This window comes from Hydra viridissima, unplaced genomic scaffold (genome assembly GCF_058129835.1).
Source record: "Hydra viridissima isolate aposymbiotic clone 2 unplaced genomic scaffold, HvirCarnegie_v1 scaffold_14, whole genome shotgun sequence".
Lineage (NCBI taxonomy): Eukaryota > Metazoa > Cnidaria > Hydrozoa > Anthoathecata > Hydridae > Hydra > Hydra viridissima.
In genome coordinates this window covers 7,200,890-7,227,910 of record NW_028324313.1, presented here as the reverse complement: position 1 = coordinate 7,227,910, position 27,021 = coordinate 7,200,890, and the positions used below count along the sequence as shown (strand labels likewise).

Here is a 27,021-nt window from a genome sequence, read left to right as displayed (position 1 = left end):
TTACATTTAAAAGTAGTTAAATAATAAAATTGAAAATCACGCAAATTTACATCAATAAATTTAAAGATAGGTATTTTTAATAAACATGGAACAAATTGTATTACAAAAATTTTATTTTTCTACTAATTATAAATATATAAGGTAAATTTTAAACATATTTTAAGCACTTATTTGTAACGAAAATAAAAAAGGGCACGTTGACCTTGCTAAAAAATATCGAAATTCTGCTCACTCTCCTTTTCCAGTTCCGACGGACATGAGCTTATTGAAAAGCATTTTTAAGGCATAACTTTTTTAAACATTTATATGATTGTTTCTTTAGTATCTCCTATGCACTGCTTGAAAATTCGCCAAAAAATAGATTTAGTATTATAATGTCTAACTACTTACCATCTGGAGGTGATACAAGACAAAAGGTTTGTGTTATATGATAATGGAACATGAAACATAACATCCACACCCAAGATTCTGTTTTTATAAAAAGACAGTTTATAGACTTTTTGGTTTCTGCACTTCCTACTTTTCCAAACACGGTAATGTTTATTAGGTTTAATCTAATAGTTTTTATTCTTTCCGTAAGCTACATTATTCCCGGCTTCAAAACATTCTCTGATCATCCTTGGTGCAATTTATTGTAATCGTGTAGTTAGTTTATAACTGACTAGTTCTGCAACTTCTTCATTGGAAGATTCAACATCATCAGAAACGTTGGTATTGATTTTCTGCAATTTTTTTGGCATAGTGAGTTATACAAACTTTGACGAGTACTTAAAACTGTCCACACTTTGCGGCATATTTGAATTTGGGATTTATAAATATTTCATGAACAATAAAAAAGTGGCGTTCATCGCATTATCTACCAATCCATCGTACCACTTAAATTGGGCGTTTGTTTTTAAAAGTTATTCAAATTTGTTTGTTTTTAAAAGTTATTCAATTTGTTTGTTTCACAAAAAATTCACCGTTATGACTTTTTCAAAATACCTTCTAAACTTTAAAACCATTTTCCTCATAAAATATATTTACCACTCCAAAATCTTAGAGTGCTTTTTGATAACACGACTACAGACCATTAACAATCTGTAAAACTTATCTTAAGTTCTTTAAAACAAGTTTGACGTTCTGTTGAAATACTCTGTTGAAAGGTTCTTTTGCTGCTTACACGAGGTCAGTTTCTCCTCGGAGTAAAATCTCCTAAAAGTAGTTAGGTTCGTCCAGAGCTTTAGGTTTTACAATTCCTCCAAGCTCTGTTGATTTTCGGAAGTTTTGCAGTCAAAGTTTTATCCAGGGTATTTTTTAGATTTTCTCTTTGAAACTTAAAGAATTTTATGAACAGTTTGTATAAAAAATTTAACATAAAATATAAAAAGCTATTGAGTAAATAGGGCATTTAGAAATTGCATAGTGGGCCAGAGTTAAGTAAATATTCAAAAAAAGAAAATTGGAAACTGATGTTTTTTGGCTTTAATAATCAATACTCATTTCCTAGTAATAAAGAATTCACATTTTTGCATATTTCAAATTATGTTTTGGTATTCTAAAGGTATCTTAAAGTCAAAAATGGTAAGTTTTTTTTATGATAAAAAAATAAATAAAAATGAAAAAAAACCTCAAGGCTTTGAAACGCTACATAGAAGCAAAAAATAAGTTACTTTTCATTTTAAAGGTCGGTTCGTTACTTTTTTTTGAAGAGAAAAATGTTTAGTATATTCACAAAAATAATTCATAACTTAAAATTCAAATTTGAAAATTCAGTGGACTTTTTTTTAACTTTATAAATGTTTGTTCGGTTAAAGTTTTTTCAATTTTATAAATGCAAATCAAATTTCAAACCTAAGAATTTGTGAAGTTGTCAAGTGCTCCAATCTCAATTTTTTGCCGGAGTTAAATTCCATGAACCAAAAATCCTATTTTTCAGCTGTAACATTCAAAAATTTAATGCTATATTCTTAATCTAAGTGGTTCGGTTGATCATATTGGTCAACAGTTTCTGATATTTAATTTGTCTTTAAATAGATAAATGTAACTTGTTCTTTTAAATTTTTTGCTGGTTTTTAGCACATTCTGGCCCATTGCACATTATTTCATGAGTAAATAGTTACTGCTAGGCAACGATTTTCGAACCATTTTGAGACAACTAAACAAAAGGAGGTTTCCCTAATTTATATGTAAACACAAATCGCAGCTCGTGGTCAATAAACCTATCTAATTTACTGCTCCCATTGTTTACGTGACTCTCACTACTTCTATTTTACTTTTAGGATAGAATTTTTCTCCACATAAAAAGTTCAATTTTTTATGTAATGCTTTTGATAAGTGTTATATCAAAATGTATAATTTAATATCTGCTCTAGGTTGTTAGCGATAGGTATTTTATGCAAATAAATGATATTGACATATGACGTAAGCTTGCCTAAATTCAATGAAACTTTTAATATCTATCACTAAGCTGACAGAAGAATTACTTTGATAGCATACATACATACATACATACATACATACATACATACATACATACATACATACATACATACATACATACATACATACATACATAATGTATGTATTTATCTTGTCTAAGTACATTCAATGTATGTAAATGTGTGTGTGTGTGTGTGTGTGTGTATATATATATATATATATATATATATATATATATATATATATATATATATATATATATATATATATATATAGCTATAGATTAAAATTGTTGTCTGCTCCTAATAGGAAGTAATGAAGGAATGGATAATTATAAGGTAAAAATCTTAGTTTGATTTAAATTTCATTATACCTAAAATTTATACCTAAAAGCAGTTTTTTCTATTAGATCTATTAAACAAATAGTTAAACAAGTTTAGTTTATACTTTAGATTCTTCAAAAGCTTGGGAAAGGTGCACAAGGTGAGGTGTACTTGGTGGAGAATAAAGTTGATAAACTAATGTATGTCCTAAAAAAGGTATTGTTAAATTTGGTTCACTTAAAATATATGGTTAGAAGTAGAATGAATTTGAGAATTTTAATAAAGTTATACTGAGTTTCTAATTTTTTGTAAGAATTAATTTCATTCTTTACAAAATTCAAATTTTCAGTCTAGGGCTTTAATAGTAAAACAAACTCATTAAGTTAGACTTTATTTTTTTTTTTTTTAGATTGAATGCAATGATGAAACTGAAGCTAATAAAGCATTTAAGGAAGTAAGTGTATTATGTTAATAAAGAACTTATTTATGATGGAGTTTTAGCAGGTATATATTATGTATGTCTTTTAAACTTGTATTGGTCTATTTTTGATTTTTTATTATTCAATTTAGTAAAGTATGATACTAGTGTTTTATATACCTGAAAATACTTTGATTTTGTTTTAATTACCTAGGCAATGGCTTTACAAGAATTGAAACACCCTTATATATGTGGTTACAAAGAGTTTTTTGTAACATGGGACAGAGAGGTAATTAATGTATTTTAAAAATTTTACAACAATTTTTAAAGTATTTTTTTTATAATTTTGCAAAAAACATCATAATTCCTGAATATTTAAAATAATTTTTGTATCTTTAAAACTTATAATTTAAGCCACTGCTATTGTGTAACTTAAATTTTTTAAGATAAAAAAAAAAATTTAGTCTTCTGCAAGTTAAGTTACTTTTTCTTAAATGTTTCCTCATGGATGAATATTTTAATATTTTGCAAGAAAATTTTGTTTTTAGCTTGATTATTATCTAAACTAAATTTTCACCACCCACTTTATATTGTTTTCTTAGGCATAGTAAAGTTGTTTGCTATCTTTTTATTAGCTAAAATAATGCTATATCAATCTCTTTTTTTCTTCTTTTAAATAATATTTTTGTCAAGAATAGGAATGATTTAATCAAGATGAGTAGCTTAAATAAATATTTTTGAAGATTGAAGAGTAAATCTGTTTTGTTTTGTTTTAATTTAAAGAATTTTTAAAAATAAAAATATATTGGATTTGGGTGTTTTTAATTAAAATTTCCACAAGTTGAGAACTTTGGTTTGCATCCCATTAATCTTTATGCAGATGAACCATCTGAAATTTTTTAAATTTGTAATTAAAACCAATTAGCAATAAAACATAAATGAGCTTATAAGTTTAAAGTTCTTTTGTATGTGTGCATTATCAACCTATGAGTATAAACCTGTTAAATATATCTTAAGTTTTTGTGTCATTTATTTATTGTTGTTTTTTTGTTTTTTTTATTTAGAAAAGGTCATTATGATTCTTTTTTAACTTATTTCATAGAATGCTGCTATGTTTGTGTGCATTGTAATGCAGTATTATAAAATGGGTTTGTATTTTACACATCAAGTGTCCATTTGCTGTATACTTTTTATTTTAAAGATGATTTTTGTTTAATTTGATTTTATCGAACAACATTTTTGAGTGAATTTTTAAACTTATCTCTTGAAATATTAACTTTAGTGAAGAGTGAACTGTATGTTGCTATTTTAAAGAAGATTAATATTAAGGATGTAGCAGAGATTCTAATTGAATGAATTAAGCCCGTATTGTTTGGACAATTTTTATTTAACAGTATGGTGTTTAGTTAAACTTTTTTAGGCGATAAACTTTAAAGCAAAAGAAAATAAATTTTCAATGAATTTGATAAATGATTTGAATATTGAGGTTTAGTTTGAAATAAATGAGTTCAAATTTTACTTTTGATAATTAAGTTAACAATTTACTTTTAATAATTAAGTTATTAATTTACTCTTACAATACTGTGACAGTAAGATGTTAAAGTTAAAATTAAATCTGAGAATAATTTCTCTCAATAATCGTTTCTATTATGCTAATCTAAACTCAATTTTTTATATATATTCTACAAAAATTAGATATTTTTTATAGGAGACCTGGAAAAGTGTTTAAAACAAAAACGATCAAAGTATGAGCCATTAGGAGAAAAGGTTTAAATATATTTCATTTAAAAATACTATTATTATAATTTTATGATAATTTTTAAAAGATCATTGTATATTATAAGTTGTTTTTTTTTTTTGTTTTTTTTCTTTTTTTCCATAAAATACTAGTTTTTTCTCTTTTTAAGGCACACCACAAAATTGCTATTAGCAATTGGTTAAGAACTTAGTTTAAATAAAATTAGTTCTTCTACAAAATAAGTATAAAATAAGAACACTTATTGGTATTTGTATCTAAAAGGCTTTTGTTTGTACATGAGGGAGAGCAAGATTGGTCATCAGATGCATTCTCATTGATTATTGTGAAAAGGGATAGAGAAGACCTTTAGATAACAATTTGAATACTAATCACAAATTATTTCCTCTTTATTCCAGACCAGAGAAGCGTGTAGTAAAAATGTTTTTTGTTTTGTTTTGTTTTCAAATTTGTAAAGGAAAATTTTACCCAAATCTAGTGACATTATTGAACAGTTATTAAAAATTGCAGTCTAACTATTAAATTGAACTTCTTCTGATCATTGTTCCTTTTTTGATATATCTGAAATTCAATATAACCTTAAAGTACTAAGGCAGAGCTGAAGATATATTTCAGAAAATGTAGGTTTTCAATATGAGTGACTTAAATATAATGAGATTTGATTATAGTTTTTATTGATTATGACAGAAATAAAAACATTTCAAGCCAACAAACATTGAGCTTTAACTCACATAAGTTCAAAGAAAAACAAAACAAAAGACATTTTTGCAAGACATTGTAAGAACATAACATTTGATGAGCAATAGGAGATATTTAACATAATCATGTGATACATTAAAAACAGATTAATATTGCCAGACATGCTTGAAAAAGAACTGCTCACCTACCTTTTGTGTGCATCTGAAATCTGTTTTTCTTTAAATGTAACTGAAGTAAAAATGCTTTTTTTTTATCTGGCAAATAAAAACAATGTTAGTGTTGCAAAATCTTGGATGGAATTCAAGCAGGCAGGTAAAAACTGCATAATCTAATTGGGAAAATTGAAGTAAAAAGCTTAAGTTAGAAATAAAGTTCTGAGAAAGAAGATATCCTGACATTTCCTAATAATTTTTCAGCCTCTGCAAATAGTATTTGGAATATAAATTAAACAGCTGTAACAACCTCCAACAAAGATCTACCCAAATATTCTAATATTTCCCTTCAATTCTGATACTTTCTTAAATATTTTTCTACATTTGGCTACATTTAACTAGTAGAAATAGGTTCTGATTTTACTTTTTGTTTTATTTAACAACAACAAAGATTTTAAAAAAGTGGTTTGGACAGTTGTTAGAGAGTTTGGTGTTTGTTCACAATAAAAAAGTTATTCACAGGTAAATACTAAAACTATCCTTTTTTTTGTCATGCTTACTGATAGTTTTCTTAAATCTTAAAAAGAATTATTTAAATGTATGTGGTTTTTATTATGAAAGCATAACTTCTTGTGTTGATGGTTTGTAGACTGTTTTATTCCATGGATAATTTTAGTTTTGTTTTTACAGAGATTTAAAACCAAGTAACATATTTATCACAAATGAGTTAGATGTTGCTTTAGGTATTTTTTCCTGTTGCTGTTTTTTTTGTTTTTTGTTTTTTTGTTTTTCTTTATTTTTCCTTTTCCATTTAATGCCTCAGAATTTGATTAAAACTCAGAATCAATATTATCTATAATTTTAAAAAGAATATTTTTGGTAATTTTTTTTTGCAAAATATTTACATTATTCATTAAAATATTGATATTATTCCTTAAAAAATTTAAATGTAGTTTAGGGTGTTTTTTTTTTAAAAAAAAAAAATTTTTTTGAAATAATTGTGCATAAGAGCTTAAATTTTGTGATTTGATGACCTCAAAAAATTTTTTTCTCTTTTGGTGTGAGTGACCTCTCAGACCAATTTTTGTTTTTGCAAGTTTGACAACTTTTTTGGTTATTTTTAGCTTTTTTTTATCTAAATATTTATTACAATGTAATATTTTTGTTTTAATTCTCTTTGAAATTTTAATTTACACTTGGTAAATAGATAGAGTAGTAATTTTGATTTAGTTTTTAATTATTAATTACTCTAATAACATATTTTTAAATAGTAACTCAAAATATAATAGTTTGTTTAATTTGTCATGAAATTGGTTTATAGATAATTATTCTAACACAATTTTCAACAATTGTTTGGTTAGTTGGACAACAGATTCATGTTCTTAATGTGAGTAAATATAACTAGTTTTCAACTGATGGATAGGTTTTGTATTACCTGTTTTATAATTTCAAATTGAGATTTCTATTAAGTTGTTTAAATGTCATCAATGAGGTTTTCCAAATTGGCATACAGCCAACAACTTCAAAATCAAATATTTCAACAACTTCAAAATCAAACAATCCAACAACTAGGAAACCAAATTTTGTAATAAAACTAAAAGGGCTGTATGAAGAACATGTTTCAGTTTTTTTTTTAAAAAGATGTGTGTGTGTGTATATATATTATATATATGATTACTCCTTCTCTAAAAACTTGTATGAAGATAATTAACATCAACAGAAACAAGTAGTGACTCAGTGAAGATTTGGATATTAGGAATTGCTATCAGCAACGCCTTACAGAATATACAACTGAAAATGAAAGATTGTCTATAGGCTTTATTCAAATTCATATCTAAAAACTGAGAAACTGAAAATTTGAGAAACTGTGTTTAATCAATAATTTATTGCTTGTTGCAAGTTTAAATCATGCAAAAGCAACACTTAGAATGCAATTGTAGTTGATAAAGTTACTTGAGGTGTTGGTACCAAAACTAAATCTTGTACATTTTACTTCTCCAGATGCATGTCATAAGATTTTCTGCTTTCATGAACAGTTCAAGTTGAGTTTTCATAAACTACAGGCATTAAAATAGTTTACTTATTCAATGTAGCTGTGTGTGTAAAGTGTTGGCTCAGTGCACGAAATAGTGGCAATTCTCCTTACATTGACCTTTGTTTTTTCAAAACTATAGAGCTCTTTGAAAAAATTGATAGCAAAGTGGGAAAGAAGCTTTGAAGAAAAAGGTAGGATGTCTGGTACTTAAATGAAGACCTCTTTGGTATGGCACTTTTTTCTGATTCTGTTTTTATTAATAACAAAAGTTTTATGATTAAGACCTTACATAGGCCAGAAAAAAATTTAAGACAGGTAAAATAAAAAAATATTCAGTTTTCCCGATCAAAGAGTTTGTTACAAAATCCTTAACAAATCTTTTTTATTCACCAAAACTAATTCCGGATTTTCTTGTTATTAATCCAGAAACATGGCCACACCTACAAGACTGCAACAGTGCAAAAAAGAAAGTTCTATTAGTGTGTTTTGTTAATGATTGTACTGAATGTGCAGTGAGATCAGTGTCTGATTTTAATGTCACTTACTTAAGATGAAAAGCAGCAGCAACTCATTCCAAGTAAAGAATATCAGATATTTGGTAAAAAAAAATCTTTGAAAAAAAGTTACACAAAAGAAGATTACGTTTTAGAAATAAATGCACATTTTTATTACTTAGAATAAAAATCAATTTTATTATCTTCAAAGTTTAATAAGAAATAAAACTTTAGTTGAAAAATTGCCATCTATAACAAGGTTTTTAAAACTATAATATTTTTGAGAGGTCTCTTAATATTATTTAATCTCATTGATTTTTTCTATATGTTTTCATATTAGTAAATGACCTAAAATAAGCTCATATGCCAAGTTGAAATAAAAAAAAAATTTTTTTTTTCCTAATATAAAAAAAACACCCTAATATAGTTGAGTTGAATATTACTGGTAGCTGTGTTTTAATTTCTGTTAGGTGACTTTGGTGTTGCAACTTTTATGAATGATGCAAGAACAAAAGCCTGTACAACTGTTGGTTGGTTCTAATAAATTTTCTAAAAAATATTTATGTATGTATGTATGTATGTATGTATGTATGTATGTATTTATATTAGGAACCATGAACTGGATGGCTCCTGAGGTTTTAGAAAGACCGTATCTTTCCTTTAACTTCTTTTTGATTTGTTTTACTTCTATACCTTTTGTATACATAAACTTTTAAACTTTCAAACTTTGTTATAAAGTTTGAAAGTTTAAAAGTTTTTGTTTGGAGAAATAAAGTTACTCCAACATTTCCAAGTTAATTGTAGAAGAACACAGTCATCTACTGTTAGTTGTTTTTTTTAAAAACTGCTAATTCAGATCTTTTCAAGATGTTATCTTAAATATTTGCAATATTAACTCTACAATTGTATAAAAAAATCTTTAATTGGAAAAGCTATGATGAGCGTTCAGATGTATGGAGTCTGGGTTGTATTTTGCTTGAAATGGCATCATGTAGTTTTTTAGATGTGCGTTTTGTTTTTTTCTGATGTTTTTTCTGAGTTGAATAAGAGCTTTTAAATATATAAATAGTTAACTTATCAATTTATTTGAAGTTCCAACTTTTAATTTAAAATTTCTAATGCATTATAATATACATTTTTAAAAAAGGTCTAGCAGTTCAAAAATAAATACTCATAAATCCTTGCAAAAGTTGTAAATTTATCAAGTCCATGAAATTTTATCTATAGAAATTTATCTGCAAAGGCGTGTATGATTTGTTTTCTTTTTTAGTCTTCTGAAATATCAGGTATTTTATTTGAGATGAAGTCATTACCACATGTTTTAGAAGAGGCACTAATGAATATAGCTGAGGTTTAGTGTTTCTTTCACTTTTTTCTTAACAAAAATATTCTTTAAAAACCTTTTCTAGTTATACAATTAACAGAAGTTTTTTATTTAATTTATTTTTAGATTTATACAGCTGATTTATGTCAAGTTATACGTACCTTATTACGCAGAAACTACCAACAACGTCCAACAGCAAAGTAAAGCTCATAAATATTTTTGTTTAGAAATAAAGTTTGGTATTTAGTATTTCATTATGAAGTCATGTTTCAAATTATTGTTGAAGTTTTTCTTTTTTTTGTCTTGCTCAGCCAACTTCTAGAACTACCCTATGTTCAAGAATGCCTTTCATTGAGTGAATCTAACATTATTAGCAAAGAAAATATTCAAAAAAACGTTTTGGAATCTATTAACCCAGCACCCAGGAAAGATGGTGTAGAAGCTGTGGTAACATACATGGAAAATAACTTGCTAAATAGCAATTATATGCTAGATGCTTTTGATGCTCTTCTTCAGCTGTTCAAGCAAGATGCTACCATAAGCATTGTTGGGAAAAAACTTATAATACAAGTTATGAGAAAACACATTGCTAAAAATATGATCCAATTAAAGGCATGTACACTACTTGCTATATTAGCTAACAAAGGTTATTAGTTTTTTTTTTAAGATTTCACATTAAACTTATTTTCTCAATGCTATTGCTTTTATTAATTTATTGGAAGTATTTAAAAGGCAAATAGATCCCTCTAAGAGAGTGATCATTATTCAATTTATTATTGATAGATTAGAGGAATAAACTATGAAACATAGTGAGTCATTGGTTATTAATGAAAATGCCTATATTCACTATTACCTACTCTTGTCTTAAGCAAGCAAATTATAGAGTATTTCACTCTTTTAATTGTTGGTTTTCTTAAAGTCTAATATATATATATATTTTTAAAATAAGTTTATTGGAATGCTAGATAATTATTTTATGGTATAATATGTAGTAAGTATAATTCATTCACTATTTCATCATGGTTTACATTTAACTGTGTATTTTGATTGTCCTACAGGGTAAAGAGGACTTATTTTAAATTTAGAGTTAAAAAAAAATTATTTCTGAGTAATATTTGTAAAAGAAAAGTTCAAGATTGCTCTGCCTACTTTAATTAGATATCCATTTTTTCAAAAACAGATATCTAATTAAGGTAGACAGTGTTTGGGCTGAAAAAAACACTAACCATATTGTCTTTTAAAAACTGCTGGGTTTTTTTGGTCCCATAGTTTGGAGCATTAGAAGCAACAACACCTAATATCATTCTTTACTGAGGATGCTTTTTATAGTACACAGGTGGGGCATTGTTTCCTTTTTGAGCAATAAATCAATCGTTTCTTCTGTTGATGGCACAGTCAGCAGTGAATAGCTTCTTATTTGAGAACATTTTTGTCATTTATTGTTCATAGCTCTTTAAGCAATTTAGAAGCTTTTTTGATTGCTCTAATCTGAGAGTTTTGAGTCTTTCTGTTAAAATTGGACTGGTTGGTCTGACAATATATTTGCCCTTTAGAACCCTTTTCATGGTCTTTTTAATTAGGGGGGGTCCAAAATTCTATATATTTTGTTTAACCAGTTATTCTTAATTAATTTTTGTAGAAAAGTTTTAAAAACAATTCAGTTTTTTCTATTTTTTTGTGGTTGGCCTTCTACTTCTATTTAAACATTTTTAAAGATACATAAAAGAAAAAAAAAAAAACATATAAAAGAAAAATCTTTGCAGCGGTTTTTTTGCGTATAAAGTTACGCAACTTTATTTTAAAATTTATGCAATTTAAATTTTGATTGGATAAATTTTAATTAAAATGAATAATAGTTGCGTCTTAAAAAAAAATGTAATAAAACTTTTTTTGTTAAAACGTAAAACTTTTATATACTTAAAAAATAGCTTATTATTGTTAACTAAATTTAGATATCAATTAAAATGAAAAAAATTGTAACAAGACGTAATAACAAACTAGTTTTAAATCAAAATAAACAAACTCCTTTAGAAAGTCTCCCTGTAGTTGATAAATTTTATCATACAAAGTTGCCTTTACTCAGAGATGTTCTTGCACTTGTCTTTAACGAAGTCAACAATAAAGTATCTTTTGAAAGTGCTTGTCGAAGAGTTGCAAAGTTAGTAGAAAGTCATTGGACAGAGCGTAATATCTACACAATATCATATCAGGCCATTTTAAAACGTCTGCAATGTGAAATCAATGAATATCGCTACTTAAAAGGTGTTGACAAAAACAAGCAAGGTGATAGTTTTTTAAGTAGATGTATTTCTATGAACAAATCCCTTAAAAAACTTTTTGACGTTTTCTGCTTTAATCCAGAACGTCGTGAAAAGCTAGAGAAGTTTTTCGGTATTTCAATGAATGCTGAAGACTACTCGTATCTAGAAAACATGCGTGGTAACAGAAATTTTACTTGTCAAAATGTTGATAAAACTTTCCATCAAAAAGTTGTTAATGAAAAAAGAAAAATGGAGAAAAAGATTAGAAATGAAACAGCAGTTTATCAGACAATGTACGTTGATAATGATGATAGTGAGTTAAGTGAATTTGAAGATGAAGATGAATTTCTTGAAAAAGAATTAACAAAAAATGAATATCAGTTCTTTGAAAAAGACACTGAACCAATTAAAAAAAAGAGAGTGATGTTTGTTGATGTAAGTGAACCAAAACAGCCATACATGACGAGATCAAAATCAAAATTAATGTTTGAAGATAGTTCTCACAATACTTATGTTCCACCTAATGTGCGACAATCAAAAAACTTAGTCTTAAGTGATATCTACCATGCATGTGCAGAGTTAGATGGAGAAGGATTCTCGATGAGGGAAATGCAAGTTGCACTGAAAGTAATCGGCAATCGAATTTTTAAAACAAAATGGAAAATTCCAGATGAAACTGACCGTACATCAAAGTACGATAAAAATAATTGTGAAGCTATTGAGAACACATTTATTGATTCTAACACACTCCCAACACGCAGTGCCATTCGTAAAAAACTAAAACAGATGCACGCGTATTCTCTTGGCTTGATTGCAGACAGAGTTGTTCAAGCTAAAAATAGTGGCGATATAATAACTCACGCAACTGACTCTACCACTCGAAAACATGTTGGGACCTTTGCACCTTCTGGTTTACATATTAACCGAGAATATTATTTTCCTTTGCCTACATTAGCAATTGCTTCAGAAACTACAGCAAATATTGCAGATGGAATAAAAACAACATTCGAAATGTTACAGGAAGCCTCAAAATACACCTCAGAATAACTATACCAGAAGGTAGACGTTCATATGACTGACAGTACTGTTCATAATATAAGAATATCTAAAGTCACAGCTGATATACTCAATAGAGAAATTCCTGCTGGTCAACTGTTTTGCACTTCACATACAGCTTTAGGTTTTGACAGAGCTATTGAAAAAGTTCTAAATCAAATTGAAAATGAAATGAATATGGATAACCTTTTCAAAGGCTTTCTGTTAGATATATCTATTAACAAAAGTACGGAAACGTTGTCCTTAACCTTTCTCTCATGGGTACTAAACTTGTTTGGTCCGAGTTTCATTCAAAAACCATGGAATTATTATAAAGAATTTAAAACTTTTATGCAGCGTAAAAACAAAGATATTTTTCTTTTTGAATTTAAAGATGTTCGATTTGAATGTCTTTCGAAATGTTCTTCTATAGTTTGCTTTCACTGGGATGACTTTAAGGAGTTTTTGGACCAACATGAATATATTACAAATAAACTTGCTTGTTTAGTCCGAGATTCTATGAATTTTGATTACATTATAGTTACTTTAGTCGTGGTAGCAGCTTTTGGAATGCAAGTCATTTCACCATTTTTCTGTAAAACTAAAGGTAAAGCCACGCATTCTAAACTGCAAATATTCTTTAGCAAGATGCATTCAAGCTTATCTAATGATGTCATAAATCAACAATTCTTTGAATTTAAAGAGCCATGTGTTCAAGGAGTATCAAAGAGACTATTTGAAAATCTCATTAAAGAAGATTATGGCTTAGAAGTTGTTGATGTAGTTCGAAAATACTCATCAAAGAACTTTGATGATTGCATTATTCTAGCAAATATAGTTCGGAAAAGTTTAGCTATAGTTCTTCAACACCAAAGAGGAAAGCATTATGGGTTTGGAGAAAGAAACAATGAACGGTTACCTGATGAGTATTACGTTTTTAATCAAGTCGTTGGAGTTGATAAAGCAATTACAAATAATATTGAACTTGAGCGTCAGTGTGGAACTCATAGCAATCGACTTCGAAAAAAACCGTCACTTTCAACAGTTTCACGTGGTAATGTTCTTAAATATTCAAATAATTTAAGAAATGAAGATTCAAGTAATTTAGAGCTATTTCGGAAAATGGGTCCTATTGTTAGAAAAATTGAAAGTATAGAATATATTTGGAACCAGCGACAGATTCAGCTGAGACAAAGCGGCTTAACTAAAAAAGAACAACAAGCTTTACATCAGGCGTCCAGGAGAAATTCTATTTTAACTTGTTTAAAACTACAAGGCGGCCCATTTACTTGTGGATCAGATGTAAGTGAATATATTGAAAAAGAGAAAGATCTGATAAAATGCCAAAAACGATTGAAGAATGAAGTAATTTATTTTAGAGATACAAGTAGGTCATTGCCGCGGAAATCAGCTCTATTTAAAATCATGATTTTTGATAAAAATACAAAAAAGCGCCATCTTATGTCTATAGAAGAATATGCTACTAATTTGAAGGTTCTACTTGGAAAGTCATCACAGCAATCCACAATCACCTACGATGACTTCCACAAAGTTATTTTGCACTTTCAATAGAGATCGAAACAAATTATTATTAATATTAGACTATCTTAATGATGTGCAATGTCTAATTTTTTGTGTTATTTATAAATAGGCATAATGATTACATATTTTATTAATAAAATGAAAAAAAATTTACTATGTGTTTTACATCGCTTATATTTGAAAATAATAATGATTTCATTTAATTTAACAGTAAATTCTTTTGTGAAAAAAATCACTTTTTTAAAAAATTGAAGTAGAAGGCTAAATATTGATAATGAAGTAAAAAAATTGTGAAATTCGAAATCAGCATAAAAAATTAATTAAGAAAAAGTGGTTAAACTACAAAAAATCTAAAAAAAGTTAATTTTGGACCCCCCCTATTTTAAATTTTAACAAGTTTCTCAAGTCATTCAGTGAATCTTTTTGTTAACTTTTTTGTTCACAGGAGTTGGCATCTGGGCCCTTTCAGCAATATCACATTTTTTTACCTTGTAAATTGTACTTTTAGGCACTTTATATATTCTGATCACTTCTCTTGTATGTAAACCTGTGTAGATCAAATTTATGACTAGTTGTTTTTGCTTTCATTTTTAAAGTTTTCAAATAAATAAAAATTTTGTTCACTTTGTTTTCAAAACTACATTGTTAGGCATCAATAAAAGACAAAAAACACAAAACTTTATGAATATTTTAAGTTATGAAAACTTTCAAAAAATTAGTCTGCAATTGCTGTCTCACCCTGAAAGATGCATTTTCTTATAAATTTTTTGTTAGGTATGTTTTTCATTTTTAATTTATAGTTAAAAGCAGTTACTGTTGTAGTTCTTGAGAGTAATAATAAGAGTATTTTGCAACATTTTAGCTGCTATTGGAGATGAAATTTTCAGCAAACAGTTTATAGCACCTGTTATGCTTGCTATGAAGGTTTAGACTACAGTTATTTATATTTGAAATGAAAAATAAGATATATAAAAGTTCTTTCTTTATTTTAATTGCTTTTTTAAATTTATATATGGATTTTAAATTTCATACTTTATTGTGTTTTAGTCTCACCCATCTTTTGAAGAGTTGCAAATTGCCGCTATGAACCTACTTCTGGCTTTATCTGTTGATGGTTAGTGTTATATTTGCCTGTTTATAGCCAGTTTTTAATTTGACAAGAAAATAAGTTATTGAAAGTAAATGACTTTTAAGCTTACTTTAAACCCTCTAATTTCTTTCGAAGTTTATTTTATGTTATAATTTCAGTAAAAAAATTTTTTCGCAAAGTTCTTTTTTTTTATATAAGAACTTACCATCAAAAATTTAAAAGTTTAAACTTTTTAAAAAGTTTTCTTTGAAATAACCAATGAAACTTTGAGATTTCTACAGAGTATTAATTTTAGTGTATTATATAGTGTACATATTGTTATTATATGTATGTAGTTTTAGTATAATTTTATATGTATATCATGTTATGTTATTATTATCATTATAAGTATATCATATTATATATTATTATTATAATTTAAATGAAAATTAGGCGGTGGCATTTGATTCATAAGTTTAAAAGAGATAAATTCTACAAATCACTGTTTCAAAAATATTTATGCAAACAGTATTTTTGATTAAAAAAAAGCAATTTATACTATTAGCTTGCTTTTATAGAAGATTTGGCTAAAGAAATAGGTAAACTTGGAGGAGTGCAAGATACTTTATCAGCATTAAGATCATTTCCTGATAGTGTTGAGATTGCTACTTGCTGCTGTGGTGTTCTATGGAGTTTAGCTATTGTTGGTAATTTATGAATTTTACTATTATTAATTTTGTTTATCAAAATAGTACTATTAACTTTTTTTATCAAAACTTTTTTTACAATTTGTTATTTATATGATATTTAGTAACATATTTACTTTTATATTTTAATAAAACTTTATCAGAGGAAAATGTAAAAATTCTGTCAGAGGAGCGAGGATTGCGAGATATACGTCAAGCTTTGGATACACATATTGCTGATGCTGAACTTGCAAAAAGCGCTTGCTCTGCTTTGTGGGCATTATCAATGGAAGGTAGTTTACCTTAACTTTTCTCTCTCTCTCTCTCTCTCTCTCTCTCTATATATATATATATATATATATATATATATATATATATATATATATATATATATATATATATATATATATATATATATATATATATATATGGAGAGAGAGAGAGAGAGAGAGAGAGAGAGAGAGAGAGAGAGAGAGAGAGAGAGAGAGAGAGAGAGAGAGAGAGAGAGAGAGAGAGAGAGAGAGAGAGAGAGAGAGAGAGAGAGAGAGAGAGAGAGAGAGAGAGAGAGAGAGAGAGAGAGAGAGAGAGAGAGAGAGAGAGAGAGAGAGAGAGAGAGAGAGAGAGAGAGAGAGAGAGAGAGAGAGAGAGAGAGAGAGAGAGAGAGAGAGAGAGCGCGCGTGTTATATATATATATATATATAACACACACACACTTAACTGCAAAAGTGAAGCATCACTTATACATTTCAATTTATTTTACTTGTTGTCAATATTAATATATATTTTGACAAACTTATTAAGAATAAAACACATGAATACAATTATTTCGATGATAATAATAAAATTCACTTTGAGGACAGTGAAAAAAAAATGAAACCAAAAAAATGGTTCGTTTAACAAAATAAATTAAAAAAATTATTGTTGTTATGCACACTAATACAGCTTAAATGGAAAAATATTTTACTTATCAGTAACTAGTGTTAGCACCTCTAGATATTATTACAGCCTGACAGTGCTGTGATAAACTTTCAATTTGAGATCTAATCGTTTCTTGAGGGATATCTTCCCACATAATAATAAGACTTTATTGCAGTTTGTCTAGGCTGTTAGGTGGTAGGTGTTAGCTTCTAACATGGTGTCCCATTATGTCCCAAAGATGCTCTATTGGATCCATATTTGGACTGCGAGCTGGCCACTCCAAAACTTGAATTTTAAAATTAATTAAGCATTCAGTAACAATATGTGTCATATGTGGTCTAGTATTATCCTGCATAAAAAGGGATCCATCTCCAATGTACAGTGCTAAAGGTTCCACAAAATCTTTCATTGGACAAAGTAACAATTGCAACACATTGATCACGGCTTAAATTTTGTCTAGAAATTAAATAAAACCTACAAAAGGCGCAACAATAAACGTTATTATCAACTTTGTAATTGATAAATCCGGGAAATGCTTAGTATTTCTCAAAATAAGACGAATTTATAAGTGGTGCATTAATTTTGCGGTTAAGTGTGTGTATATTACTAATGGGTGTATATTAATAATGGGTGTATAGATTTTTGTGAAACATTTTTAGAGGGAATTATTGATAGCATGGCAGACTTTGCAGTTATTAGTCTATTGCTTCAGACTCTCAATAAACATAATAAGGTTTGCATGTTATTACTTTCAACACAATTCTAGAGTAAAGTTAGAAAATTGGTTTTTTGTACAAAAATTGGGGGAGGTGTTTGGTGTGGAAAAGGCTGAAGAATTTGACATAAGTTTGAAATCAAAGGCAAATGTTTATTGCAAAAAATGTTTTTGTACATATAACATTTTGACATTCTTTTAAGAAAATTTTTTGAAATGAAAAGTGATATTTACAATATGAAAAGAAAGAACTGAGGGTTTATTAGTAGCTATTATCTTTTTCTTTAGGTACCCAAAGTTGTGAAGAATGCATTATTAGCAATATCAAGTATTGTTGAAGTAGGAGGTATGGAGATTGGTGATGGTGAAATTGATTGTTATGATTTTATTAAAAGATTTTTACTTTTTTAGAATCTTGTGCAAATGAGTTTTTAACTAATAATTTGGAAACATCTGGGATCAAAATTTTGTGCGATGCGTTTATGTGAGTTTTTATTTAATTTTTATTTTTTTTGTCAGATTAACTTTTATCGCTTTGAAAAAAAGAATTATGTTGTTTTTTGTTATAATAGGCAAAAAATACGTTTTCGTACTTCTATTTCTGAAAATGGACAATATTATATTTAAACATAATTTTTCAGTTTTAACAAAGACAACAGTGAAGTAGCTGAGAATTTTGCTTCTTGTATTGCTGCACTAGCTAAGTATGGTAAGATGATATTTGTGTGATTTATCTTTTTTTTTATTATAGTTATCGTTGTTTCTATAATTAAGACTGAAATAATTTCTTTAAGATGATTTGCGCCCTGAAATAAATACCAGATCGGTCAATGAACTGCTTAATGATACTCGTTTAAAGTTTATTACAAATCAGGTAATCTCAATTGTTATTTGAAGCAATAAGTTTTCTCGATTATTCATGATGTAATCTTACTATTTAAAAGATTAACCAATCATAATTTATGAAGTTACTTCAATGGTTTTAATTACTTTTTTTTTTTTTTTTGTATTTGTTCTCTCCTGAAAATATATACTTGTTAAATGTTAAAAAATTATTAGATTGAGTTTAACTCAGAATCAACTCGTATCTGCTTAACATCGTCATTTCATTTTATGAATGTTTTCATAACAGTATTTTCTTTAACACGTTAATATAATATTACTTCGAGAACTGGACCTATCTCTGGCTTTTATGAATGCATAAAGACATGAAACACCTCACATACAACTAGGGATCGCCGGTTACAGTATACGGTATACTAACTTTACGGTATACTTTACGGTATACTTGGTATACTAAAAGTTAGTATACAGATTAGTATACCTGTTTACTTTTATTTGTGAAATATTTTTGGACTGGCTTGATAATTATATTTTCTTAATGAATTGAATTACTGGATCATGTCTATTATTTGACTTATCATGATTAAAGTGTTGTTTTTTTTTCAATTCAATTTTTGTTTTTTAGATTTACTTGATAAAAACTTTAATTTGTTAAGTTGTTATATTTTTATACGAGGCTGTTTGTGCTGCTCTTCACCCTTTTAAGATTTAAGATTGTTTATTCTACAGATTTCTCTAATCTGAACTAAATAGTAATAATAGTAATAAAAAAAAAAAAAAAAATTAGTAAAAAGTTTTGTTTACGTTATACTTTACAGTATACTTTACGGTATACTATACGGTAGACTGTACACTAAATTTTTAGTATACCGTATACTGGCGATCCTTACATACAACACCAATTGCGCCCGCATAGACAAATTCACGAAGTTCAACTAGAAGAGCCCCCTAAATCCATTGTCACTTTCACTCGCTTAATCTATCAGTTAAAGAGTTAATCTTTAATCCAAGATACCTTCAGAATAACTGAAATGAATCAGGTGAAAAAATATTTTTGATTAAACGTTCACTGAAAAGCGAGAAAATACCCGATAAACACCAAATATATAACTTAGTAACTAGATTAACTTTCTGTTCCTTTAACAGAATTCTATTCAATTTTGGTTGTACCTTTTCAATTGGTGAAATGATCTTTTTAAAGAACCACTTTTGTGTGACGTTGAACAGAGTCTGTAAATAAGATGGAAGGCTTTTCTTTATTCTTTACTTAATATTAAAGTCTTAATTTTTGAAGGCTTTTTCTTTATTCTTATGCTTAATATTAACATCTATGACACAGATGTTAAAACTGTGCCATAGAAAAAAAAACCTAAATCTTTTGAAGTTTTTTTAAAAGAAGAAATTATGGTTTTGCTGTAACCGAACGAAAAGATGTAAATGTTGGAAATATTTTTTAGATAAAACACTAATTTAATTTTCATCTAGGCAATATTATCAAACGGATAATAAATCATACATTATTCAAATAAAAATCTTTAAGAAAAATTTGTAGGCATGCGCTAAAGTACATGCCAGGTTTGCCCTGGGGGTTATCCAGCACTTGCTACTTAATTACTTTCAAAGAAAAGAAATATCGTTGTTGCAATGTATGACGAATAAAATTAGTTGTTTTTTTTAATCTATTAAACAACATAATAATTGGGTTTTATATTTCATCAATTACATAATCACTGTTTACATTAAAAATTCTTATAGTTTTTTTTTTTTTAATGATTTTGACTCGAGTTGATTTCATGTTACTTTTCTCTTGTTATTTTAAATCAGAATTAAACACTGTCGAGTTTATGATCTTTCTCGTTATATGAAAAAGGCTTTGTGCATTTTTAATTTGTTTGCGCTGTTTTATTGATGATTGAATTCTCTGAAGCTATTTTCAATCATTTTAAATTTTCGCTCATCTTTAGCTTATCCATTTAGGATGTATCTACTCAAGTAGAGAGAGCCATCAGTTTACTGAACGTTGAAGTTTAGAATGTTGAATGCAGAATGAAGCAAATGTGGAATTTGAAGGTTGTGTTGAAGCGTCGAAATTTCAACCAACAAATGTTTAATAAAAGTTTAATGAATTGTAATTAGTTTTTAAAAGAATGGAATAAGTTTCTACAAATAAAAAATGCGATTTTTTTTGGTCAGGTATTTATAACAGGATCTTTATATTCTTAAGTTCTCTCTGGAGAAATTTTCTTAACAACGTTTCCTCTTTTTAAACGAAAGTGTTCTAGGTTTAGAAAAACCTGCTACAGTTACGGAAAAAAGTATCCGGACAAATTATTTTTAGGTATTATTCTATATTAAATGAAGGAAACCTCATACTGTTATACATATTTTTGTAGCTCTCGACAAGCTCTATATAAGTGTACCATCAAACATTTACTACTCTAGGTAGATGTCTTTTTTGGTAAGAAAAACTAAAATGACTGTGGAAAAAGTATCCGGACGAAAAGTTTTTCTTTTTTGTAATTTTTTTCTATAATATTTAGTCCATCCTCCTTTATTAGTTAATACTTTGTACCAGACTCTTACACCTCGTTATATTTATAGAATTCCAGTATTTTCTGAGTGCTTCCTCGATATCGTCTTTTTTCGTCAATATGAGCTTACCAATTTCTTCTTTGACTACTTTCCATAGGTTTTCGATGGGATTCAAGTCTGGACTTTGTGCTGGCCAATCTAACACCTCGATTTTTTGTCCTGGAGCCAAATTTTAGTATTTTTTGCCGTATGTTTTGAATCACCATCTTGCTGGAATAAGAATTCTCCATCGAATAACTCTCGAGCAGATGGTAGCATATGATTTGAAAGTATTCTAACATACTTAGGGGAAGTCAATGTATCCTTTATAACATGAATGCGCCCCACACCATTCCAACTGAAGCATCCCCAGGCCATGACATACTTGCCATGCTTTAACATGTTTTTGTTGCAATAATTCACCTGGTCTTCTCTATGTCTAACGTCTACCATCTGAACCTTTAAGGCATATTTTGGTTTCGTCCGACCATAATACTTTCTTCAAATCATCAACGGTCCAGTTTTGATACTTCTTTGCAAACGCAAACCTCTTTGCAATGTTGTTTGTTAAGTAACGGTATTTTGGCAAGTGCTCTACCATGTAAATCATACTCATGCAGCCTGTTTCTAACAGTTCGAGACTTATATTGATGAATTTGAATTCTCTGAGTTGATTCGCAACATCTGTTGCATTTGGTCTCACAGAATTCTCAACTAAAGTGAGAATTTTTCAATCAATCCTTGGAGTTACTTTTCGTTTTCGTCCAGATCTTGGCAAACTTTTGAGTACTCCATGCTTTTTAATTATCCAGAGTATCTTAAACAGTTGATTTGGGCATACCAAGCTGTTGTTATATCTCGAACCGTTTTGCCTTCTTTTGAGAGCACTTTAATCTCTTTCCTAGCAACTTCTGTCAATTCTTTACTTTTCACCATGGTAACGGTTGTCAACGGATTCTAAATGTTACAGAAATAGAAAGTATGGCTTTTATCATTTTTACTTATATTATCCTAAGCTACTAGGATACTTATAAGATCTTGCATCATGAACTTTATTGAAAATCTTGACCAAAAATTAGCAGAAAGTAACTGTCCGGATACTTTTTTCCACAGTCATTTTAGTTTTTCTTACCAAAAAAGACATCTACCTAGTGTAGTAAATGTTTGATGGTACACTTATATAGAGCTTGTCGAAAGCTACAAAAATATATATAACTGTATGAGGTTTCCTTCATTTAATATAGAACTATACCTAAAAATAGTTTGTCCGGATACTTTTTTCCGTAACTGTATATCACCTGCTTTTTCTGTTTCAGCAAGATTACCTGCTGTTATGTAGAATAAATCAAGTTTTCGCAGGATGTTAAGACAGTGTTAACGTTTACCAAGAACTCTGACAAAAAATAAGTAGAAATTTATGCAGTAAATTGCTCGAAAAAGTCAATGATGCCTTTTTTTGAAGTGGCCTTCTGCAACTAAATGTATTTGGATGTTGAGAAATGAGTGATGAGTCGTAGGCATATTATTCTAATCTTACTTCATTAAATGCGCAGACATTTTACAAATTCTTTACATCTGCTAATAATACGAACGGGTTTAAAAAAATCGTAAAGAAATGTTTTTCCTATAAATTTACTTTATCTCTTAAAACAAAAGACAAAGATACGATGCTCGTAATGATAGTAAAAATCAATTATGGATGAATTCGGAACCCAATGGGTGAATTTAAAGTAAAGTCTTAAGAGTCATTTTACCATAATTCTTTCTTCACAAATAGGAAGCAGTTGATGATATCTTCGGAAATTATTTAATAGGACTGTGGCAAAAATGTTTTTTCAAACATTTTCATGAGCTGTGGTCGATGAACTTAAATGTGATGATCATGACAACCACATTGGTTAAAATTACTCTAAGAAAACCATTTAGCACCCAATCCACTTCAGCTTTTAATACCTATCATAGATAAAATGTATATCTAAATTTAAAAACATCTTTGAAGTGTTGTAAAATAGATCAAATTAGTATTTGAATAGGCACCAATCAATCAGTCTTTTTTGCCGTTGTAAACATTGCTTTATTAGATAAATGAATTAAAATGTTATTCTGTTTTCAAGATTTCTTGTTTAGTTTTGTTATTACCATAGTCCATTATTGGGTGTTCACGATGAGGTTCAGCCCATTTCAAAATGAAACATCTGCACAACAGCATTCAATTAATTTTGCTTTTTTTTACCAGAACTATTTCAGGGTAATAGTTTTATTTTTGAATTTGTGCAAAATGAAAACGAAGATTAGTCTACCCAATATCTGGCAAAGAAATTTTAAACAGCAAAAAAGGCCTTGCAATTTTATTTAAAAAACCCACAAGCTTTTTTTTTTTTTAAAACATTTTGAGATCAATTGTAGGATATATTAGCTTTTGTAGGGCCGCTCTTATCAGACGTTCAAAAAATTAAAGACAGTCAAAAACTATCGAAAGGCAACTAAAACTTGGAAAAAAGAAGGGCTTTTAAAACAAATCAAAAGTAAAAAATATCAAGGTTTTAAATTTCAAGATTCTAATGCAGCCTTCGAGAGATTTGGACAATAAATTTAATCCTATTCAAATTCATAAGCTCATAAAGTGCTTCAATTGAGTAGTTTTTTTCTTCATACCATAAACAAAAAATGCAAAAGCCCAGTTTAGATTGTGAGAAGAAAGGTTTTCAGCATACAAGAAATTTGTACAAATTACTGCTTCAAGAAAATCAACGTTTCATTATGGGTAACAAAACTTTTCATTCAAGTTCTCGGACAGCAAATTTTACTATAAATATAAGTGTGCAAAGATGTCGAAAGTAAATTTAAATACATTCAGACTGATAAATTTGCTTCTAAGTATCTCATTTGGTATTACAATTTACAGTTATGGCCTCTAATGCTCTCGATTCATCACTAAGCAGACTTTGACAGCGGATATCTACATCAAGAGTATCTGAAAAAGAGATTGCTAGCTTTAATCAAGTGACGATATTTTTACAATTTTCTGACCTGATTTAGCTTCCATTCATTACTCTTAAAAAACAATTTAGTATTATGGACAGAAAGAAGCCAACTTTGTTCCAAAGTCGACTAATCCGCCCCATCGCCCCAAAGAATGCCCTCCTTTCCCCTCCCCCATCGAGTTCTTTTGGTCAATTGTGAAAGGAAACTTGAGAAAACTCGAAAAAAATTAGAATTTTGAATTGAAAATTTTTAAAATCATTAAAATGCGTTTTTATCATTCTTTAAGTTTATTTATGAATAAAAAGAAAAAAAAAAAAAAAAAAAAGAAATTTGTTGAATGTGTTGTTGCGAAGATATTTCATTTAGAAATCGGCCAAATTTCATAGTGAACACCAGATATAAGTCGAGTAGAAATAATTAAGAAAATCATGAAAAGATGAACGCAAAATCTTGTTGTTAATGCAACAAGAAGACGAGATTTACCTATAACTGAAACACTTAGTAGTAACACCCAATTTCCACCGAAGGAGACTTTTGGTCGATACCATATTCTTTTGGAACATACGAAGGAAATGAAAACAAGAATAGTTATGATAACAGATGAACTTTTCTGTTAATTGGAACAATTTGGCTTTCCAATTTTGACAAAGAAAACAATAATATTAAAGCTATTGAAATGGATTGAAGGATACGAAAAAGTACAAAGAGGAAAAAAGATTCATTCTAAATTAAAACAGAAAAACCATTTGATATAAACAAAGCAGCAGGAAAGTGGCTACAAAAAGAGATAAAGAACTTTTTAATTTGCAATTTGAATCTTGTGTACCCAACAAAGCTGTTCTAAAATTTTTAACCCATCCTTCAAAAAGAGGGCAAAAGCCAAGTACTTTACCAAGTACCTAAACCAAATGCGGCTTTATACCATATCATTGCTTATAATGAGAGTAATTCATTATAATTGCTTATAATGAGAGTAACTCATTATGATTGCTTATAATTAGAGTAATTCATTATGATTGCTTATAATGAGAGTAATTCATTATGATTGCTTATAATGAGAGTAATTCATTATGATTGCTTATAATGAGAGTAATTCATTATCATTCCTTATAATGAGAGTAATTCATTATCATTCTTTATAATGAGAGTAATTCATTATCAACAGATGAAGAAAGTAGTACAACGATTACTGATGCAAAATCTGAAAAAAATGACATTACCAAACATAAATCCGTTTTGTTTTTTTTTACGTCTCTTTCTACTAATGAAGCTCCATTTGAATGTACTAATCAAAGATACAATCAATTTTCTAATACCATCACAATCAGGTGTTTGATAAGAAGTGGTGAAAAAGCGAAGTTTAAAACAAAATTAGTTCTGCAAAAAGAGAAAAATACCTGCTTTCATTTTGATGATAAAAATATTGCAAACTGTAAGCTTCAAGAAATGTTCAGAGAAAGTTCAAGTTGGGTATAATTAAATGCAAAAGCGTATCATCATAAGACATTTTCACTTAGCTAGGAAATTTGTTAAATGACATCGATACATGGAGGAAAACTTTTAAAATGATCACGTGACATAACAAGAGTGAATATTGGAAGGCTGGAGTCATTGTGAAACAGCAAAACGTTATGCTCAGCTGAAGTTTCGATAAACAACAGCACATTTTTTGCCAACATAATTTTAATAGAATCATAAAATGTTTTTCAATCCGATTTCCTCAACAAAACCTACTCTCAACTGTAAACTTGTACATGACTTTGTAAAACGTTATAACTTGCTGAAATTCTACAACCCAGGAACTGAAATGAAATTTGTTAAAAATCCAGGTCGCAAAGATGATTTTCTATTTCTTTTTAAGTAGAGCATTCTGTTCATTTAAAGAAATCGAAGGGTCCAGGGGAAAAACGATGAGATAACCAAAAACCTTATTTTGAGATATGAGCCAAAAGAAACTTTTACAACAGATAAGAACGTGTGCGTATGTTAAGTGCGTATAAAATAACTACTCCGAGATATAAGACTTTATAAAATAATTATTCCGAGATATAAGACTTTATAAAATAACTATTCCGAGATATAAGACTTTATAAAATAACTATTCCGAGATATAAGACTTAGTAGAATAAAGTCCACTAACGCGTTTTAAACGGTAATAACGTGTATTTATCATTCTTAAATTTCTTTTAATCAATAAAATTCATAATAATATATATTAACGTTCAATTAATACTAATTTAAGCAGTAACTTACAGTAAAAAAATGAAAGAGAGACAATGTATGACGCAACGCTGTAAAGGGATGGGATGGGCAACTTTAAAAAGCATTTTTCGTAGGATTGCCATTGTTTTTCCCTTTCGCAATACAGTATTCTGAAAGGCGACAAAAAATGCTACTAGATGGCACTAGCACAATTTTTTCAGCCAAATTTGGAATCTCATCATTTTTCCCCTGGAGTCTTCAAATGGTATCTTATTAAATCCCTAAGTTACTATCTCAGATACAATTCCAGATGGAAATCATGGGCGATATTTGTTTCATACGCCCTAAAATCGATAATATGTAAGTGGTAAAATTTAAGGAAAATGAATGGAAGATTAGAAGGCATGACATGAGAAAGTTTTTTTTAGGATAAAAATTTTCTCAACTGAGGTACCTCAACAAGGTTTAATAAATTTTCAAGGTTTTTTTTTTCAAAAATTTTTCAATATATTTTTCAAAAAATCAAGACTATATAAACTGGTAAAACAGAGCTCGAAAAAAACTTGAGTTTC

At 28.3% G+C, this 27,021-nt stretch overlaps 2 protein-coding genes across 13 annotated transcripts; both read left to right on the top strand.

Moving 5' to 3' along the window:
* The first annotated feature begins 600 nt into the window (after positions 1-600).
* LOC149879097 (uncharacterized) lies at positions 601-20,865 on the top strand. Of its 12 annotated transcripts, none has more exons than XM_090071435.1 (25): positions 601-711; positions 2,731-2,759; positions 2,874-2,960; positions 3,154-3,198; positions 3,377-3,451; positions 4,265-4,310; positions 4,871-4,929; positions 6,221-6,291; positions 6,460-6,512; positions 8,769-8,828; positions 8,908-8,947; positions 9,231-9,303; positions 9,569-9,649; positions 9,749-9,822; positions 9,934-10,268; positions 15,323-15,384; positions 15,508-15,574; positions 16,108-16,236; positions 16,380-16,508; positions 17,793-17,866; positions 18,137-18,194; positions 18,260-18,332; positions 18,490-18,557; positions 18,643-18,722; positions 20,669-20,865. In XM_090071435.1, the coding sequence occupies exons 2-25, from the start codon at positions 2,745-2,747 to the stop codon at positions 20,720-20,722; spliced, it is 1,908 nt and encodes a 635-aa protein (XP_089927561.1). In that variant the 5' UTR covers positions 601-711; positions 2,731-2,744; the 3' UTR covers positions 20,723-20,865. The 12 variants fall into 12 exon arrangements, 9 of the variants coding, with proteins under 9 accessions (XP_089927561.1, XP_089927560.1, XP_089927559.1 ...); XR_016446844.1 differs by lacking the exon at positions 601-711 and adding an exon at positions 1,168-1,289 and having other exon boundaries at positions 9,934-10,234; XM_090071434.1 differs by lacking the exon at positions 601-711 and adding an exon at positions 1,168-1,289.
* LOC149879098 (uncharacterized) lies at positions 11,208-14,612 on the top strand. The gene is made up of 2 exons (XM_090071432.1): positions 11,208-12,896; positions 13,563-14,612. Exons 1-2 carry the CDS (start codon positions 11,587-11,589, stop codon positions 14,488-14,490), a joined length of 2,238 nt encoding a protein of 745 aa, XP_089927558.1. The 5' UTR covers positions 11,208-11,586; the 3' UTR covers positions 14,491-14,612.
* Positions 20,866-27,021: the final 6,156 nt, after the last annotated feature.

Bases quoted from the DNA above. Each gene is read 5' to 3' on its own strand.
- LOC149879097 (XM_090071435.1), top strand. The intron at 9,304-9,568 runs GTGCGTTTTGTT...TTTCTTTTTTAG, and splicing joins CATCATGTAGTTTTTTAGAT to TCTTCTGAAATATCAGGTAT. The intron at 9,823-9,933 runs GTAAAGCTCATA...TGTCTTGCTCAG, and splicing joins CAACAACGTCCAACAGCAAA to CCAACTTCTAGAACTACCCT.
- LOC149879098 (XM_090071432.1), top strand. From the start codon at position 11,587: ATGAAAAAAATTGTAACAAGACGTAATAACAAACTAGTTTTAAATCAA. The intron at 12,897-13,562 runs GTTACAGGAAGC...AATATTCTTTAG, and splicing joins ATAAAAACAACATTCGAAAT to CAAGATGCATTCAAGCTTAT.